Raw genomic sequence first — 20,544 nt, 5'->3', positions numbered from 1 at the left:
TTGGTTTGTTTTTTATTTCTTAGAACAAAACTGTGTGTTCCAATAAATGCAGTGCCACATTTAATACCATCTATATTAGGGCAACAGGGCATTGCAAATATTTTTGAAATCGTGCGTAATGTTTTCTAAACAAGTATTTATTTCCAGTTGAATTTTCTGATTTCCCATGGGCCCCCCCTCACTGGTTCTTGGTCCCCCCTGTGCCCCCCCATTTATAAAATCCTGGAATCGCCCCTGCACGTGACATCATCTTGGCGGCATCAAAGTTAATATTGTCTTCCGCATGAGCTGTAAATCTGACTTCATGTCACTTTTCTTAGAAGTTGAAAAAAAACATCAGAAAATCTGCGTGTAAACAGTTTCAGTCCTGTCTCCGTTCAAGAATGATTCCTAAAATAATGTGTGTTGTTGAGGAGACGTGCTGTAATTTTAAGTGAGCAGATTTTCACCTGAATGATGATGATGAATCAGGTGAAAAGTCCCTCAGACACACATTGAAGGAGGAAACCGAGACATCAAACCAGAAGATCACAGAGACTGAGAAAAGCACAGAGATGTGGGCACTTTGACTAGTAAACAACCCTAGCCTACAAAACGGGTAGCCTACTCTAATCCTCCATGACACTGCACTAACTACATATTTGCTAATTTGGGATATTAATTAATCAAAAAAAAAAAAGATTTGTATTATTTGTAGGATCAACACTTCTTCACCCACACCTGTGTTTTGTTCCCTGATTCATCGTCATCCTACAGAACTGGAGCAGGAGTGGATATCTTGAGCTGTCCTCATCACTGCATCTGGACTTTACCACTATCTAGGAAACTTAAGGTGAGATTTTCTATCTAATTATGATCTCATTCTATAAATTAAATCTATAAATTTCTACCTTTATGTTTTATGGACAGGATCACTGTTATGCAACTGAAAAAAAAATCAAGATTGTTTGCAGCGTTTAGTTAGTTTCTCGTCCATACTGATGAAAATAAAATACATGTTATAAAATAAAATAAACTATCAAACATAAATCACAATTTGTAAGTCATACATTGCATTTATTCTTAAATTACCCAGACACTGGCAGAAAAATGATATGACCTTTAAGAATATGACCCTGAGAGTGTCACACTGCTTAACTGCAGGATCACTGCATGAGTATGTTTGCTCACTGAAATCACCCACATTTCGAAGATAATAAATTGGCGAAATAATTGTGCAAGTGTAAAATTAACTGATGACCAATTTACAAATAAAATTAAGTATGTTATTAAAAGTAGTTTAATCTAAAAATAGGCCTAAACCAAAAACCAATTTGCTGCTTTTGATGCAGATCGCTGAATTAAAATGATTTTCATTGTTTTAAAATTTTGCGATACCATATAGATCTGTGGGTGTCGCTGGACCCTTTTTGAAATACAGACTGTGCCCCAGTAAAATATTGCTGATAAATCATTTTCTGATATTGTAGATTACTTTCGACCCGAGAATATTCCTTTGTTTTCTATCAGCTGTTCAGAATCAGAACTAGCAATGCCAGAATAGTGAGCGAATCACTATTGATCTAATTAAACAGGTTTAGAAAATGGTCTGAAATGGTTTGTGATTCAGTTTGATTCGTTCAAACAGTTCACTCAATCTCTGATTTGTTTGCAGAGGTGTCACACCAAAATAATGTGATATTTTATAAGACAGAAGACAAAAAGGGCCCTGGATAAGTTCTATATTTGCTTATAATCCAGGAAACAAACATGCAAATGTCTTCTTTGCCAATGATGAAGCATGTGTGCAGTTACAATATGCTTAAACCCCGCCCCTGATGATGACATCATTTAATGCCATTTTAATAACTATATCCTCAAACCTTGCAACACAATATACTTATATTTTGACATACATTATTATCCACAATGCACAATTTGCTTTTTCAATGCTTTTTATTAATCTGAGGAGTGTTTCAGAGAAGATACTGAAAAGAGATTAAAGTTTAGAAGATATTTGATTTCAGAATAACATTTTTGACAATATAATGTCGGAAAAATGTAGTAAATGTAGTTCAATCAAAGTAACTGTGGAGCAGCATGACGGTCTCACAGGTTCTTAACACAAATATAGTGCCGTAAGTGTGAACAGCCCCTGTCGTTCCAGCAACGTTTAGCTGTAAGGTGAAATAATGAAATAAATTATTCTGATCATTATAGTGGTGTTAGAATCAAAATGAAATGGAATATTTAATTTAAGGCACTTTGTAATATCCAAATTGAGTGATTTCATGTTACTGTATGATGTAAAATTGTTGGATTGTAAATTATAACTGAAAGTATAAAAAAAAAACAGACTGCATTCTTACAGGAATAGTTGATCTCCAAACAGTTCTCGAGACGATTTGGATTGTTAGGTTCTCTAGCGCACCAGTGGGTATACAAAAAAAGAGTTCCATCACTCCACAACCAATGTCTTTCCTAAAGAGTGAAGAGAGTGATTACAAAGAGTGCACTACAGTTGTCAGACTTCAGGAAGAAGCCAATTAAGTTCAGATTTGAAGTAAAACCATCTTCATTAGAAACTTTGCCTTTACTGTTTAAAGCTGAAATTAAATTTTTTAGACAAACAAATAGGTCTCTTTACACTCTCTTTACAAAAAATGTTGGGTTATTTTTTCAGTATTTGGGTAGTTTTCTTATGCTACCCAGAGGTCACCCTTGGGTCAGACGTAACAAACCAGGGAGTGTGTTATTTATTGCAGGCTTTTGCCACAGGTCTCTTCAGGAGAGAGCTCAGCACCGTCAACATGGTGTAGGCCTATGTCTTCTGTAAAATACAGGTTTGTGTACATTTAATTGTATCTTTAAATTCGTTATTGTGCTGTATATTGTTTAAATTTTATGCAAAGCAACATACAGAGGCACCTTTTACACTAGTGTCGCATGACTCGCGTCGGTCTTTTCGCCTGATGGAAACGTCTGATGCCTTGTGTAACGGAAAATAAATTGATTATGAATTGTGCCAAAATTGTTTGTTAATGTTGTAAAACAATTCTAAAATATTCATTGAATACAATGTATTACAGTTTTTTTCAATTGCTAAACGACAGTGGGCACAACTGGAGTCACATGTGCAAAACTCTAACTACAGTCTGCACAGCAGCAGTTCATGTGGACCAAACTCTAGTTCGTTTTTCATTGCTTGAACACAGTTTTCAAAACTCTACACACTTATTCCATGACTTTAACCACAACCTGCACAACACTGTGGATTTACAGCACTTTGTTCAAATGCTAACACACTGCTGTCAAAACTGTGAACCACACATTCAAAACAGAATAGATTTCAGCCTTGTGCCTTTCAAACACTGCTGATTGCAATTTCAGCTGAAAGGCTAAGCAGGGGTCTTGTTTTAGACTTGTTAGTGAACACACACGCATATATATATATATATATATATATATATATATATATATATATATATATATATATATATATATATATATATATATATATATATATTAGGGCTGGGAATCGATTAAAAAAAATTAACTAATTAATTGCACAATTTGCTGTAATTAATTGTAATTAATTGCATTTCCTCCAAGCTTGTAATCATCAATAATTAAACTTAGAATCACCGGAAAAAAAGGAACAGAAAATAGCCCTATATTAAAATAATATTAAACATCAATATATCAATGTATTATTCTTTTTCAATAATCAATCAACAATCAATTTAAGATTTTTTTTCCAATTTTTTTAACTAATTATAAAAATAAACTACAAGCTATTATTACCAGAGCATGTATGATTATCATTTACTCTCCCTCAAGTTGTTCCAAACCTTTATATCTTTCTTTCTTCTGCTGAACACAAAAGAAGATATTTTGAAGAAAGTCGGTAACCAAACAACTGATGGACCCCATTGATTCCATAATAGGAAAAAAAATACTATGGAAGTCAATGGGGACCAGCAACTGTTTAATTACCAACCTTCTTTAAAATATCTTGTTTTGTGTTCAGCAGAAGAAAGGAAATCATACAGGTTTGGAACAACTTGAGGGAGAGTAAATGACAGAATTTTCATTTTTGGGTGAACTATCCCTTTAACATTGTTGCCCAGCAATATCCTACTATACCAGCTCAGCAAACAGAAGTCTAACGAGAAATTTCACCTTATTTGAGCGGACTTTGCTTTTCCAGTGCTCGGTACATGATTGAAGCGTTTGGGCCGTGAACGACAGAGCAGAACGCGCAGCGCAAACACGGAGTCGAACATTGAGCAGAGAGCGCAGCCGCCTACACCTATGGCCGACACACACACACACACACACACACACACACACACACACACACACAGACACACGGAACGGAGAGTGCGGCGGCGCACACGGAGCAGAAAAGACCCGCTCATGAAGGCTGCGCGAGAATGAAACCCGATATTTTCGGCTTTTCAATAGCAGCCGCAACAGGAAATCATTAAAACGAGGCAAAAAAAAATAAAAATAAGTGCTGCGTTAAATGCGTTATTTTTTTTTTACGCGTTAAACATTTCAAATTAATCGCACAGATTAACGCGTTAATTCCCCCAGCCCTAATATATATATATATATATATATACACTCACCTAAAGGATTATTAGGAACACCTGTTCAATTTCTCATTAATGCAATTATCTAATCAACCAATCACATGGCAGTTGCTTCAATGCATTTAGGGGTGTGGTCCTGGTCAAGACAATCTCCTGAACTACAAACTGAATGTCAGAATGGGAAAGAAAGGTGATTTAAGCTATTTTGAGCGTGGCATGGTTGTTGGTGCCAGACGGGCCGGTCTGAGTATTTCACAATCTGCTCAGTTACTGGGATTTTCACGCACAACCATTTCTAGGGTTTACAAAGAATGGTGTGAAAAGGGAAAAACATCCAGTATGCGGCAGTCCTGTGGGCGAAAATGCCTTGTTGATGCTAGAGGTCAGAGGAGAATGGGCCGACTGATTCAAACTGATAGAAGAGCAACTTTGACTGAAATAACCACTCGTTACAACCGAGGTATGCAGCAAAGCATTTGTGAAGCCACAACACGCACAACCTTGAGGCGGATGGGCTACAACAGCAGAAGACCCCACCGGGTACCACTCATCTCCACTACAAATAGGAAAAAGATGCTACAATTTGCACGAGCTCACCAAAATTGGACAGTTGAAGACTGGAAAAATGTTGCCTGGTCTGATGAGTCTCGATTTCTGTTGAGACATTCAGATGGTAGAGTCAGAATTTGGCGTAAACAGAATGAGAACATGGATTCATCATGCCTTGTTACCACTGTGCAGGCTGGTGGTGGTGGTGTAATGGTGTGGGGGATGTTTTCTTGGCACACTTTAGGCCCCTTAGTGCCAATTGGGCATCGTTTAAATGCCACGGCCTACCTGAGCATTGTTTCTGACCATGTCCATCCCTTTATGACCACCATGTACCCATCATCTGATGGCTACTTCCAGCAGGATAATGCACCATGTCACAAAGCTCGAATCATTTCAAATTGGTTACTTGAACATGACAATGAGTTCACTGTACTAAAATGGCCCCCACAGTCACCAGATCTCAACCCAATAGAGCATCTTTGGGATGTGGTAGAACGGGAGCTTCGTGCCCTGGATGTGCATCCCACAAATCTCCATCAACTGCAAGATGCTATCCTATCAATATGGGCCAACATTTCTAAAGAATGCTTTCAGCACCTTGTTGAATCAATGCCACGTAGAATTAAGGCAGTTCTGAAGGCGAAAGGGGGTCAAACACAGTATTAGTATGGTGTTCCTAATAATCCTTTTGGTGAGTGTATAATATATATATATAGGTAGAGCTCAGAAAGACTCATTTTGGAAATGGAACAAGGAAGACGGGTTTTGATGGGAACTGATGTTGATGAAAACCTGTGGCCTGATGCTAGAGAGAGGCAGGATTAGCCCCTCAATTATTTGTTCGAATTACAGTATGTACTTTTAGTTTCTACCTTTTTTTTCTCATTACTGTAATTCCGTAAATTACTACAGACTATTGAAGCAAACTGCTAATTCTCATTTACCTTTAAGAATTGTTATGTTCTAAAAATTTAAATAAATCATGTGAAAGAATGTCATTCTTTTCTTTGAAGAAAATATTACTTTGTATGAAGTCACTGAAATTGTTCAAACTGTAAAGATGAAAAGTTTGTATTTTCTGTATTGGTGTTTGATGCTAGTGTTTTTCCTCTCATTGGCCCTCATTTATCAATCTTGCGTAGAAACGGGCGTATATGTTGGCGTAAGATTATGCTTACACTCCTCTCGCCGCCTGATTTATGAAGCTGTGCGTACCTTTGAAATCCAGGTGTACGCAATACCTGACCTTGATAAATGCCGCGGCTGAAAACGATCGTCATTAGAATAACACGCCCCTATATATTCAAGTCTCCGCTTCCCCCACGCCCTCATTTTACGCCATGGACACACGGAAGACGGCAAAGAAGAGAAACTTCTTTGAGAAAGAGAAAGCGAAACCAGGGAAGTGGAAAGAAACAAAATTGATTTCTAGATTTTTATTATTAATGACTCTTATTGTTATTTAGAAGAAGAATGTCGTTATTATTATTATTTGTATTATTAGGCTATTATTATTTAAAAGAAGAATGTCATTTTTATTATTTTGTCAGTCTGAATAATTTTGTTGGTCATTGAAAGCCTTTCATTACTAAACCCAGTCCGTGCACACCTGCCGGGCCTAACCCTGGCCTAACCATCGTTATTCAGAGAATAGTACAACGGCAGCACGTCGAGTATAAACGCCTCGTCCGTTTGGGGAGGTGCACGCGCAGTCTGCGGAGACTCGCGCTGCGGAGCCAGGCGAAAGTATTTAACAAGGCTTGAAACGTCAGGTAAAGCGCACAGGCTCGCAACTGAAGGAATACATATGCCTACAAATCAAATGCTTTGGTAAAGTCACACAACTTAAACATTGAAGTCCATGTTGCACAAAAATAAACACTGAAGTTTATAATTAGCCTACTATGTTGTTTTTTTACAGTGGGTCATAATATATCATATCTTTTAGTTTGTCAGTGCGTTTTGTGGTGTTAGGAATTGTTTTTCTGCGCATTCCCGCACTCAAAACGTGCGTACACCACCTCCTGAGCTGGCGTAGGATTTGAGCGTGCCGTACGCCAACGTTCATATTGATAAATCTCAAAGTCACCGTGGTTTTGGGTGTACGCCAGGTGTACGCTGGAAATTTGGTGTACGCACTTTTGATAAATGAGGGCCAGTGTGTTCTGAGTGACAGTGTGTGTTATCTCAGTGAGGGTTGTGTGTAGTGTGTTTCCTCTCAGTGTGTTCTGAGTGACAGTGTGTGTTATCTCAGTGAGGGTTGTGTGTAGTGTGTTTCCTCTCAGTGTGTTCTGAGTGACAGTGTGTGTTATCTCAGTGAGGGTTGTGTATAGTGGTGTGTTCTGAGTGACAGTGTGTGTTATCTCAGTGAGGGTTGTGTGTAGTGTTTTTCCTCTCAGTGTGTTCTGAGTGACAGTGTGTGTTATCTCAGTGAGGGTTGTGTATAGTGTTTTTCCTCTCAGTGTGTTCTGAGTGACAGTGTGTGTTATCTCAGTGAGGGTTGTGTGTAGTGTTTTTACTCTCAGTGTGTTCTGAGTGACAGTGTGTGTTATCTCAGTGAGGGTTGTGTGTAGTGTTTGGCTGCACTGAGCCTGTTTTGAGCCATGTGTTAAGAGTTGTGTTGCTTGGAATGAGTTTTGCAGGTGATGTGAACTGTTTAGCTCAGGTGACTGTTGGTAGTGCAGACTGTAGTTAGAGTTTTGCACATTTAGCTCCAGTTGTGCTCACTGTTGTTTAGCAATCGGAAAAAAAACTGTAAGTGCATCTAAAAGAAAGGAATATGGGGACACCTACAGGTGATTAGGGTGAACTATAAATGAGGTCGGCCATTTTCTCCTCAGTTTTATGCAAGCTGTTGAGGAGAATGGTAGGTGGAAAATCTCTCTCCGGTCAAGCAGAAATTAAATGTTGTCAGAGATGATTTTGTTTATCTTTAAGGTCAAAATAATTATTTTAAAAGTGTTTTATTTCATATTTGAGTAATAAGAGACATAGAATTGATGGATAATTAATATTAGTTATAAATGTTTAATTTTTACTTCTAATATTTCTTAAACGAGCTTAAATGTTGTCAATATGAATTTCAAATTATATTAAATATACTGTACTGTAAAATATGATTGAACATTAAGGAAATTATCATGCAAACCATGTATCGAGTGTTTTAAAAAACATTTATAGGATTTAAGTTAATCCGTAGACGTTCATTCATGTATGAAGGAAAGAAATAATTATTAAAAAAAAATCAACTCTGATGGCTTAATCAACCCATTATGCTGGGTTAAAGCAACACTAAGGAACTTTTCCTCTTCGGTCCCCCTACAGGTTGGAAGCGGAATTGTCCATTACCACTGTCGTAAATAATTTCGCCGCCCGCAGTCTACTGTCGCACGCACGCTCGCTGTTTATCTAGCACCGGCTTTGAATGAACGATGTCCATAGACAAGGTAGAGTATGTTGCATGATTTCATGAAAGTATGATGTATTGCGACATCAGAAACGAAGAAAAACTAAATAATGACTATTGTAACGCTTGACGTAAAGCAAGTCAAATTTGTAGTTTTCTTATGTCTCATTCGAACTACAGAAACGCGACCCGGTTTGGCAGCTTGCATAGTGAGCAGATATAGGGCTGCAAAGCGAATCCAGAAGTGCCTTTCACCATGTTACAACTTGATGAACCACTGAAACCATTTTGGAAACATTATTTTAAGGCAGGGGTTCTCAATCCTAGTCCTCGAGGGCCACTTTCCTGCAGAGTTTAGCTCCAATCTTGATCAAACTCACCTGCCTGTAGCTCTCTCATAATCCTGAAGAGCTTAATTAGCGGGTTCAGGTGTGTTTGATTAGGGTTGGAGCTAAACTCTGCAGGAAAGTGGCCCTTGAGGACTAGGACTGAGAACCCCTGTTTTAAGGTATAAAATGTTACTTAGTGTTGCTTTAAATAAACAACCCAATTAGCTGTAAAATTAACCCAGCACGAGTTCTGTCCTTTAATTACCCAGCTCTTGGGTTGTTTTTAACCCAGTGTTCTTTTAGAGTGTAGGACACACGTTTGAACTTACTACAGCTTCATGAGCACCAATCCAAGTTTGTGTGGAAGAAGGCATCAGACTCAGCAGGAAATCATTTTCCAGTTTATTACGCACAGATGCGAGGTTCGCTCCAAGACTTTGACAGTTTTTCTAAAGAGACAGAATTTTTTTTATTGTCAATATACAAAATCAAATGTTTTGTAGCATAAAGCAAAAGTGACAACATTTTAGACATTTGCAAACAAAGTCTGCTCTAATTGATTATTTGCTCAGTCACAATTTATGCACTATTTATTTGCAGAAAAAAAAGTTAGTACATTCCCATTAACTATCACTGAAAAAAAAGAACTTGTAGGATTTACTTGATAAAATCCTCGTAACAATTTGTACTAACAAGTAAAGTTAAGTAAATTTTACTGCTACTGCTCTGTACAACTTGCCTGTTATCAAATAAAATCTACTTACTATTGAACTTCACATTAATTTGACATTTAATTGAATTAAGTAAATATTACTTAATAATATTTAATTTATTTAATTTCACATATAGAATAAAGTACATCTACTTAACTAACTTTAGTAAATTTAACAAAATTAACTTTTTACTCAACAAAATAACACTGAATTAAACCACACATTTAAAGTGTATGCTTTACTTAGAAATATCTACATAACTAATATTGTATAATAAATATTGTATAAATTCCATACTTTATCTAAGTAAATAAAAGTAACAAACTACATGAACACAGAGACCTCAATACTTGGTACACAATGACGGTAACATTCGATAGATCGTTTTTGAGTATGACTGTGTTATGTCGCGTGGAAAATTGCGTGGAAAAAAACGGCAAGTTTTAAACCTAACAACAAAAGCAATGATAAAACGGAGTAAATGCAGCTGGAAAACAGTGAAAAATAAACCTTATTAATTGTTCATGCCCCAATGCATGATGGGAACACCAGTATTATAAAAGTTGAGTAGGTTTTACTTAATTTTATATAATTGATATCAATGGTTTAATTTCCACAAGCTTGAATTAAGTACTTATATAGACTTTAATTTGTTTTTTTAATTCTTGCCTGAACTAGCTTTTCCATGTAGAAATTACTTTTTTTTTTTTTTCTGTATAGTATTTACTTCACCAGAGAATAATTTGTATCAGTTTAAATTAATAATATGATACAATGCTCTTATTGTGTACATACATATCTTTACATCTGTCTTTTAAGATGTAGTTAAAGACACCTAATATAAAGTGTGACCAAATCATCTTGTTGTACACATTACCTCTGCTGTGATCCATTTAGTCGGATGAGGAAAGTACTTGTAGCATCGGAGTCCAAATTTTATCCATCCAGCGGGGCATTTTCTGGCTAAATTAACTGGATGTACTTCATTTGTCCATGTTCCATTAACATCTCTTGTAATATTCACTGCAAAGAATATTACAATATTGTTTTAATTTTTTATTTATGTAGCTTATTTAATGTTTGTGTGATTATGTGCTAAAAATATGTGTACTTTATACACTGTAAACTCCTTAATAATCATGGAATTATTACTCAATAGAATATTTAATATTTCCAAACTGTTTGGGTTTTTACTAAATAAATATCTTGGTTACCTTCTGTATTCCCCATGGAGAAGATAATGAAAAGAAGAAGACAACTTTTCAGCATTGCCATGATGAACCTGAAATTAATAAGCAGGAAAAGTTAAATGTCTGCATGCACTCATACGCTGCACACTGCGATTCTCAATGCATTTAAAGACAAAGCTCAGAAATATACTTGAGGTAGAACATTTATTCAGAAGGTTTCTGTTCTCACCTTGGTTTTCAAATTGTTGCCTTTAGTAGATTTTGTGAAGAGCCAGAGCCTGTGCAATACAGTTATATGCTCATATCTATTGAATGAAGAGAGATAGTATTTATACACATAATATCAGGAAGTAGCAACTGGGTGTCCTATGGGCAAAGATCAAACGTTACCATTTACGACATATAAAGAATTATAGTAGTAATTAAGCAAGGTCAAATGTTCAAATGTTCATGTGTCTTGAGTTCCTGTTTGTGTGCAATTGTGCCAGGGTTCAAGGTTCTTCACAAAAAAAAAAAAAAAAATACTTTTTTTTCTTTTGCAAGTTTTTGCACTCATATTTTATTTTATTTTAAGTAAATGTCACATGTATGGAATTAACGAAGTTAGGTAAAATGAACAAAGAGCATACATAAATTTAACTTGGCCATAGAGTTTGTGGAGTAATTTATACTTACTCATTTGAAGTTTACTTTGCAATACTCTGTTTCAATACATTTCACTCACTCTTTGTTTGTAATTTTTATTCAAACAATATACACTGAAAAAATAACTTGTAGGATTTACTTGAAATCCTCGTAACAATTTGCAGTAACACATTTTAAAACCTGTTAAGCTTCACCAGTGCGTCGGCGCACTGAAGCGTTTTTTTTATTTTTTTTATTTAGTTCAAAGTTACTATCAGATTTAATGTTATACCTTGACAAACTATACATCATTAAAAAGATATAAGACTCAAGTTTCAGTATTTGACCACTATTGTATTCTGAGAAACTTATAGTGACAGTTTGCAACCTGTCTTTTGAAAATCGTATTTCATACGTTACAAAAACAGTTTTTTTCTACCTTAGAAACATTGCTAAGCTACGTAATATGCTATCAGTTTCTGATGCAGAAAAGTTAGTTCATGCGTTCATGACCTTGAGACTAGATTACTCATTACTGTAATGCTTTATTAGCTGGTTGCCCTGCATCCTCAATAAACAAGCTACAGTTAGTCCAAAATGCCGCCGCTAGAGTCCTTTTGGCCTTGTGAACTTGAGGTAAAAAAAAAGTGTTCAAATCAAAATTGTCACAGTCTAACAGTTAAATATAACTAGTCTAGTTTAATGATCCATAAGAGAACGCACTTACATTATAAGACAAATTGGTGTTTTTTGACATATTTTCCTATCCACACTGAACAAATGTCATTTCCATCACATGCAAATATTTGATTATTATTTAAAATTATTATGATATACATAATTTCTTAACAGTGTAAGATCACTTTCATACATAGTTTTACCAATTTATACCATATTTTTATATTACCATAGATTTGTGGATTAAGTAAATTAATTGTGTTACGACCCGGCTCAAAGTCATAACATAAAGAGGACAACTGACAAGATGAATTCAAATAAAGAAATTGCAAGTTTATTTAAAGTTAAACAAATATTGTCTAGGGTTCAAACACAAGATAATTATAGTAAATATCAACACAAAATCAAATCAATAAATAGTTGGAAATGAGGTTGGTAGAGTTGTGGAAATCATATGGGAACACAAACTCAAGAACCCACTCTTCAAACAAAGTCACAAAACACAAATGAGAGAGAACTAGGCAAAATCCATGAGCTCCTTAAATAGTTTGCCACAGGTGCAGCTGGTCTTCATTAGAGCAATCCCGCCCACCAAGGAGTCGTCAGCCCTCACAAAAGATAAGAGATAAAAAAAAAACAGGGGCAGGGATGTAACAATTGTCATGAGGCCCAAACACAAAGCTTACATCCACCACAACCTGAAATATAATATTGCATTGGTTAGATACATTTCAGAAAAATAACTACTTGTGTTATTACATTAAGTGGAACATTATCCCATAAACTATGCAGAAATTTTTAATGAGTGATTAGAATTTTGTACATATTTTTAAAAAAGTTATGAGGTGGTGGAAATGACTGGGTGTTGTGGAAATGACAATGAATGGACATCCATGTAGAAAAACAGAAAACATTTATTTGAAACCCATTTAACAAATCATTAGTCATTAGTCTGTTTGGTTCCATAACCAGATGAACAGTTACAGTCTTACTGTAAACAACTTTAACCACAAATAGTGAGACCTTTATCCAGTTGACCTTCTGCAGCATCTTAAAAATAGATGAAAAGGCATTTAAACAAATATATATTTGAATAAATACATCAGCATTGTACATTTCAATAAATAAAATATTCATATGTAGCCACTCAATCTATGAATTCCACCTTGTAAGCATAAATGTCATTTCCACCTCACCTTTGTCATTTCCACCCAAGAAGGTAATGTGGTGGAAATGACGGTAATGTGGTGGAAATGACGGTGATGGAAATGATAATCCTACAGTATTTTGTAAAAAAAATCCAAGCTAGTATTACATATTAGCTATGAATTGGTAGTTAGCATTGCATGCATGCAAAATACATCTATTTGTGTTAAAAAATCTATTTATTTACAAACTCATTTATTGTTACGCCATGTTTGGAAAGGACATAAATAAAAATATTTTCATTTTAAGCAACATTTACCTTGAGTTTTCTTCTCCAAGTTTCTGAAGAAATTTAAAATCTCCTCCATGTCAGACATGTACTGTGATGTCATTGTTCATCTCCATAGAAACTATCCAAACAATCTTTCATAAAAACGTTTTAAAGGGACATTACAGCGTTGTGGTGGAAATTACGGCAATACTGTGGGACAACTATATTTTGTATATAAAATCACATTAATAGTTGTCTGACCTTAAATACCTCAATTATGTTTTGATTCTTTTACTGATACTTTATTCAGTCATATAAAAAAAAAAAAGATAAATCATTTTTTTACACTTCTTTTTCATTATTGAAGGTCAGAAGTCTGGGTGTGGGACAAGCACAAAACAGTAATATTTGCATGTATAATGATGTTTAAAAAGGTGAAAAAATCATCGTAGACTACCGGTAAAAAGTTCCTAAAGTACTTTCATTGTAAATTTAACTATGAAAGTGTTCATTTTTCAAAATTAAATGTAAATTAACAGCAATTTAAAATTTTTGGGTGAACTATTCATTTATTTTGGTATTTTCATGTGAATGTTTATATTATAACATTGCGGTTCAAATATCAATATGACATGATAATAATGCAATATTATTATTAGGTCACATTGTGCAGTATGAGTCATGATTTTCGATTAGTTTATTTTATTATAGAATATTGAATAGGTAGGCTAAAGCTACATATATTATTATTATATGCCTATACGCAGAGTTTCGGTTAATTTTCGTGCAATGGTGATCGTCAGGGCCTCAAGTCCTGATTATTGTCTGCTATATTTATTAAATCCAGGCATATGATTGATGAAACATTGATTCAAATGAAGATAAAATGTATACAAAACGAAAACAGACATCAATAATCAGCATATGAATATGTTTCAAATGTGTTAAATAAATAGTTAAAGCACACAGAGAAAAACTAATTTTAAAGAATCAAGAGCCCAAATAAAGCTGACTCTAATCACGAAGTCAAATGAAACATTCAATGAATCAACACCAAAACAACAACATTTATTTATTTTAATGTATTATTTTATTTATTTTTATGGGATACCATAAAATATACTTATAATTTTTTCATAAACACAAAATGCCCACCCAGTGCTATTCTATCCAGAGTTACATTTTAACAGACAGTGTGTGTTAAAAATCTATACGTGTCACAATACCATCAACACCAGTGGCGGTGGTTCTAGACAAATTTTACTAGGGGGGCCAAGGAGGGGCCAGTACGGTGACCGGGAGGGGACATGTGCGGTTCACTTAGTTTTGTTGTGGCCACAACATATAAACTCGTGGGAACGTGATAATATCGTGTGGCCACGAGATATTAATTCGTGGGAACGTCATATTAAGTCGTGGGAACGTGATAATAAATTGTGGCCACGAGATCATTTTGTTGAGGTAACGACATCCGACATCTATTTCTCGTGGCCACGAGTTTAGGGAACCGTACCGGTCTGTAACCAAGCCTACAGCAGTCGAAGATGGAGATGACTGATGAAACAACATTTTACTTTGAATTAGGAATGTCATGATAGCATAAATAAATGGCCATAACCTGCAATAGAGTCATGACATTTTGTCCGTGGTAAATTCATGGTTATTATATTTGACAGTCAGATATCAAGGGGCACTTACCCCCAGCAGAGAGTGATAAAGAGGGATGGGAGGATGCTCTTGGGGATGCTATTGCAAATTGAGCAAATAACAATTAACAAAATGTAAATGTGTACTGTTCGTGAAAATTAAAATGAATATTTGCACATACTTTTTTTAGCTTTACAAAAATCCTTTTTTGAGGCAAATTTGGGGGGCTTTGGTGGTTGAGGGAACTGATTATTGTCAGCATCATCAGACTCCTCAAAATCTATTTCATTAAATTTAGGATTTCGTCTGGGAATAAAAGCAAGCATGAAGTAATTAGAGGCTAAATTGTAGTGTTGCGGTTCCATATATCTCAAACAATAAATCGTACTTTCTCTTTCTTTGATTTGACCCTGTGTCACGAACTGCTCGGAGACACAAAGGTTCAGATCCAAATGCAGCTTTTATTGTAGGCGCAATCCAAAGGCATAATCCTAAGTACAGGCAATGGGTCAAAACACAGGTAGGCAGTCCAAACAAACAAATAAACAAACAAAACAGGCAGGGGTCAGAGGCAAAAGAGTAATCCAGGGAACAGGCAAGAAATCCAAAAACCAAGAGACATGAAAACAGGGAAAACGCTCAGAAATGCAGTGTGACACAAACAAGACTTCGCGGTGAGTGAATGAATGAACATGGTATAAATAGACAGACTAACAGGATGAGACAGGTGAATGCAATCAGTGAATGAGGTACAGGTGAATGTGATCAGTGATAAGTGATGAGTCCGGGCAGTGAGTTATGGGAAATGTAGTTTGTGAGTGAAACATGATAGTCTGGTGTGGAGTGCCCTCTGGAGGCTTTCAAGGGCACTCCAGCTGGTTATCGTTACACTCTGGCTCTGTTTCAATGCAATGCCAGAACCCTTTTCAGCCCGAATCAGGCATTCATGGGCCTTCTCATATGTATCTGAAATGATTTTATTTTTATTAATTGCTTTACGTTTGCAAAGTATACATTTATTATTTGAAATAAATTTAAAACACTCACTTTTCTTTTTTAGTAGATCAAATGGGTGTATCTGCCATGTGTCAGTGTTTGGCTTTTCATAAAACATCACTGCCTTCTTTTACCTCTCTTGGCTCTTATATGGAGGCCAATAACATCCCTCCTTGGTGCGCCAGTTTTCTGGGATGACAGCTAAACTGTCCTCTTCATTAGGAAAATTGACTACAGCATACATTGAACTGTGAACAAAAAAGTCAAATGGGTCAATCAATTTCACAAAATATTTCACAAACTCAATTTCAACATATATTATAATAGGGCTGGGCGATATGGCTGAAAACTGTATCACGATATAAGTGTTTCATATCGGTCAATATCGATAATTATTGATATTTTTTATGACCTATTTAAAATAAGTACCAGGAGAAAAATATATTACATTTAAACATTTTTACTTTAAACTAAAAGGATTAGTTCACCTCAAAATGAAAATGTCCTAATCATTTATTCACCCCAATGCCATCCAAGATATCCATGTCTTTCTTTCTTCAGTTGAAAAGAAATTAAGTTTTTTGAGGAAACAATAGCAATAGCAAATTAATTGAAGTCCATTATGTGGAGAAAAAATACTTCATATTTTACAAAAAAGCAGGAAAATATAAGGCGCACATATCATGACGCGGCAACAGCACGTGTGATTACCCCTGTAACGGTACTTAGGACATCGAACAAGATTTGTGTCAACACAGAAAACATTTCATCACTGGATTGGTTTTGTTCATTTATTTAAAGTGTGGTTTAAATAGTGTGGAGAATATAAGGCAACGTTCGTTATTTTAGTACAATTCACACCCAAGCGGCAACATTCTAATCTGAAAAACGAGGCCTACCCGGAAGTGCGAAAAACTGCAATACATCGAAAATCCGCTAGGGGCAGGTCCCAAAAGGGAGCAAATGTCCATAGACCCCCATGTTAAAATGTCCGTTTTCACAGCATAAATTCATGTTTTTACAGGTTGGTCCCATGGACTTTTATTGTATTTTTCGATAGGTTCCGAGTGCCTGACAACTGTGAGGGGGGTGAATTTTTTTCTAACTCGTTAGTTTAGATCGTATTTAGATATAAAATGTATGACAAATAAGGGCGTTGTTAACTTTTTTATTGATATTGATTACATGTCTATCGCGATACATATCGTTATCATTTTATCGCTCAGCTCTATCTTAAAAAATACAAACCTTTTTACAGATAATTGTAGGAGCTATACTTTATTTGTAGTAGTTCAACTTTTTACAGAGCTTTTTTTTTTCTTTCTTTTTTTTACAGGTGCCACATCCTACAAATGGAGTAATGGCAGACCAGCAAAGTCCTCTTTGCATGGAATAAGCACAAACTTGCGTAGCACATTTGTGGCTTGGGTGAAAAGGAGTTCATCCTTCAGTCCAGAGAGAAGGAAAATGTCTAGCTGTGATGATGGCAGGGGATAGACAAAAAGATCGGTCTTGTTCCTGAATGTGGTGTACACAATGAAAGTTTCTCCATGTTCCTCGACCACCAGGTTTTGCACTATACGACAACATCCTTGTTTTTCAGCTGGACACAGTTATTCCCAGTGCACGTCTGCAAAGAGAAGTGACTGAACTGCATTTTTGCATATTGTGCTTTCACATTTAGACCATTTGGGACTGGGCCTTTGTCATGTGGTTTTTGCAGAGTTTTCTCTGGATCTGACTGCATTGTTCGCATAGCCTCTCTTTCTGACAGTCTTCTTACGACTTGTTCTAAAGGCTTGTTTGGTTTTCTTATCATTCTTTTAATTTGGCCAAGGAAATTCTCAAAGGGAAAGCAAGAAATGTTGTCAAGTACACCAAATGCATTACATTTACATTTATTCATTTAGCTGACGCTTTTTATCCAAAGCGACTTACAATTGCTATATATGTCAGAGGTCGCACGCCTCTGGAGCAACTAGGGGTTAAGTGTCTTGCTCAGGGACACATTGGTGTCTCACAGTGGATTCGAACCCGGGTCTCTCACACCAAAGGCATGTGTCTTATCCACTGCGCCACTACCACCCCTGTACGTCGTGCATGTACGTCGTGAATCAAATGAGTTAAGCAATGCATGTTGTAAGTTATGGTTTCTTTCCCATACAAGCAGCTGCAGTGGTTCACAAACAAAACCAGGAGGTTTCCAGCATAGTCTGCATAGTCTGCACACAAGGATGGACTGAGAAAGATGGTCATAGCAACTGCAAGCAGCATGAAGTTTTCATACATTGCCTTAGGAATGTTTCCTTTTAAGCAGACAGGTGCAGTGTACAAGAGAAATGTACGGAATTCTGTAGCCTTCCAGCGGTCTGACTCGAATAGAGATCTCGGTTTTCTGTTCATTTCTGATGGAGCATGAGGCCGTAGCTCTGTCAGTTGTGCAGAAACGCTTCTGACAAACGTTGGGCCTAAACGAGTCTTCAGTGGCCCTTTCTGCCATAGAGATATTATTTTGCGTGTAACCCCCAAACATACAAGGTGCATGTAGTCGAGAGGAAATTATGTCACCAAACCAATGGACAGTGATTCTAAAGGTGTTTTCCCACTGTAGTGTGAGTCCTCAGAAAAAGACTCAAAATGGTCATGGTTGGACCTCAGACAGGCTGTTGTTTCTGGGAAGGTCATACGGTTATTATAGTAAACTCCCTTTTGACTGCATTTGTCACATCCATAGTAACCATTGTGACCTTTAGAATTTCTGATAAAGGCCCTTGCTGGTGCGTCGCAAACAATGGCAGAGATCTGGACTTTAATATTGCTGTCTTCAAAAAAGAAACCTTCTTTTTCAAGATGTTGCATTTCCTCAACAAAGTCTTGTAAGTAATCAAGACTGGCTGGTTTCTTTCCCCCAAAAAACATCCCAATGACAAATGGTAACTTGTTTGTCTGGACCCCGTCTTTGTAGTTTTCTACTAGGCCTAAAATAGGCCAGAATTGAGAGTTTGAGCTCTTGTATAGAGGAAGGCCATCTATATTGACTTGCAGGGACACGGACTCGGACCACATTTGATGATTTAATGTTGTGAGTTGAGACAACAGACCATGTTCAATTCCAGCATGAAAATAAGTCCCCCCAGAGACTTCTTTGATTTCCACCACTGATTTTGTTTTCAGCAAAGTCCGTGAATCTTTAGGAAGGCCTAATTCAGGTAGTTTGGTACACAAAATCCTGAGTAGATCAGTCAATGATGAATGTGGAATTTGTTTTCTGACTGCCCAATCAGAAAGCAATGCTCTGATATCATCCTCCTCCTCATCTATGCTTTCATCATTGCTCTCCTCTGTGTTCTCAGCAAAGCTCTCACTAGCTCTTCCGTCACTGCTGCTTAGTGTGTAATCATCCACTCTATTGTTGTACTCTGGAGTTGTAAGAGCCACTTGCTCAAAATTGCTTATGATACAACAGTCAAGTCTCTCAGTTTTTTCATCTGTTTCTATAGATGCCGATTTCAGATTTTGCAAGTCTTGCTCAACTCCTCTTTGAATTTTTCTTCGTTTACTCCAGTAACTGGACATGTTACATGGAGATAAACTTCTGAATAAATCTGTAAAGTAAATCAAATTATAGCATCAACAATACTGGGATGCTATCCTTCCTCTCTGCATATAAGGTGATTGCTATATTCTAGGATTCATTTTGAATCTTGAAGTGCGTTTTATTATTATTAGTTAAAAAATTTTTTTTTTTTTTTTTGTGATAGACAGCATGTGCTGACTGGAAGCGCCGGATCTGTTTTGATTCCCGCCTAAATAAGGTGAGTCAATTTGAATTCTTAACGGTTTAATAATTGTGATACTAAACTAATCTGTTCGAATTTTAATCCTGAATAATGGATTGGTTGCAGTTTTTGCACGATAGTAGCCGTTCAGTGGCATTGAGTGATTGTATTTTAAATGTATGAATTTGTTCCGCTCTAGGACTAATATTGAATTTAAAGTTTGCTTCATTAATGTTCAAAATAAGTGAATTTGTCCTTTATCAACTCCTTCACTATTGTTATTGTGTTTTCTTTAATTATAATGAACTATAAATTAAGCATTCGTTTTAAAGTAAGGGGAAAATCCAAAGACCTTTTGTGTTACAACTCGGGTAGAGGCAGGGCCGGCGCGTGCACTTCTGCCGCTCTAGGCGAAAAACATTTGTGCCGCCCCTAGGGCTGGTCCGAACAGGGCCGCGGGAAGTGGGGATGCTGGGGGTGCTGCAGCACCCCCTGCCAGAATTGTAAATGCAACGCATATGTTTGTTCATTAAAATGTATTAATTTTTAGCATTTAGTCATTTATTTGTAATAAACACTTTAAGTGGGCTATTTAATTATTTTTATTTATATGTTAAATTATCTTTTTAAAACATA

The 20,544-nt window shown here is 36.2% G+C and overlaps 2 protein-coding genes and 1 long non-coding RNA gene across 4 annotated transcripts in view; all 3 read right to left on the bottom strand.

The window, feature by feature from the left end:
• The window catches only part of LOC309476243 (SLAM family member 5-like), a gene marked incomplete at its 3' end in the record, with an annotated part of 70,953 nt that overhangs the window by 8,815 nt on the left and 41,594 nt on the right, over positions 1-20,544 (bottom strand). The window lies entirely within an intron of this gene.
• LOC309476292 (ladderlectin-like) lies at positions 1,940-11,203 on the bottom strand. 2 transcript variants are annotated; one of them, XM_082139581.1, is made up of 6 exons: positions 10,997-11,203; positions 10,792-10,859; positions 10,455-10,600; positions 9,194-9,313; positions 2,349-2,460; positions 1,940-2,156 (listed from the first exon to the last, which is right to left on the bottom strand). In XM_082139581.1, the coding sequence occupies exons 2-6, from the start codon at positions 10,850-10,852 to the stop codon at positions 2,089-2,091; spliced, it is 507 nt and encodes a 168-aa protein (XP_081995707.1). In that variant the 5' UTR covers positions 10,853-10,859; positions 10,997-11,203; the 3' UTR covers positions 1,940-2,088. The 2 variants fall into 2 exon arrangements, with proteins under 2 accessions (XP_081995707.1, XP_081995708.1); XM_082139582.1 differs by having other exon boundaries at positions 10,792-10,862; positions 11,013-11,203.
• LOC309475563 lies at positions 15,184-15,546 on the bottom strand. Its single transcript, XR_014197727.1, has 3 exons — positions 15,522-15,546; positions 15,315-15,439; positions 15,184-15,232 (listed from the first exon to the last, which is right to left on the bottom strand). It is a non-coding gene; the product is annotated as an uncharacterized lncRNA (long non-coding RNA).

Source organism: Leuciscus leuciscus, assembly GCF_965113295.1.
Source record: "Leuciscus leuciscus genome assembly, chromosome: 15".
NCBI classification, from domain to species: Eukaryota; Metazoa; Chordata; class Actinopteri; order Cypriniformes; family Leuciscidae; genus Leuciscus; species Leuciscus leuciscus.
Note: the sequence above shows the minus strand (reverse complement) of the source record. Positions and strands in the feature narration are given on the sequence as shown.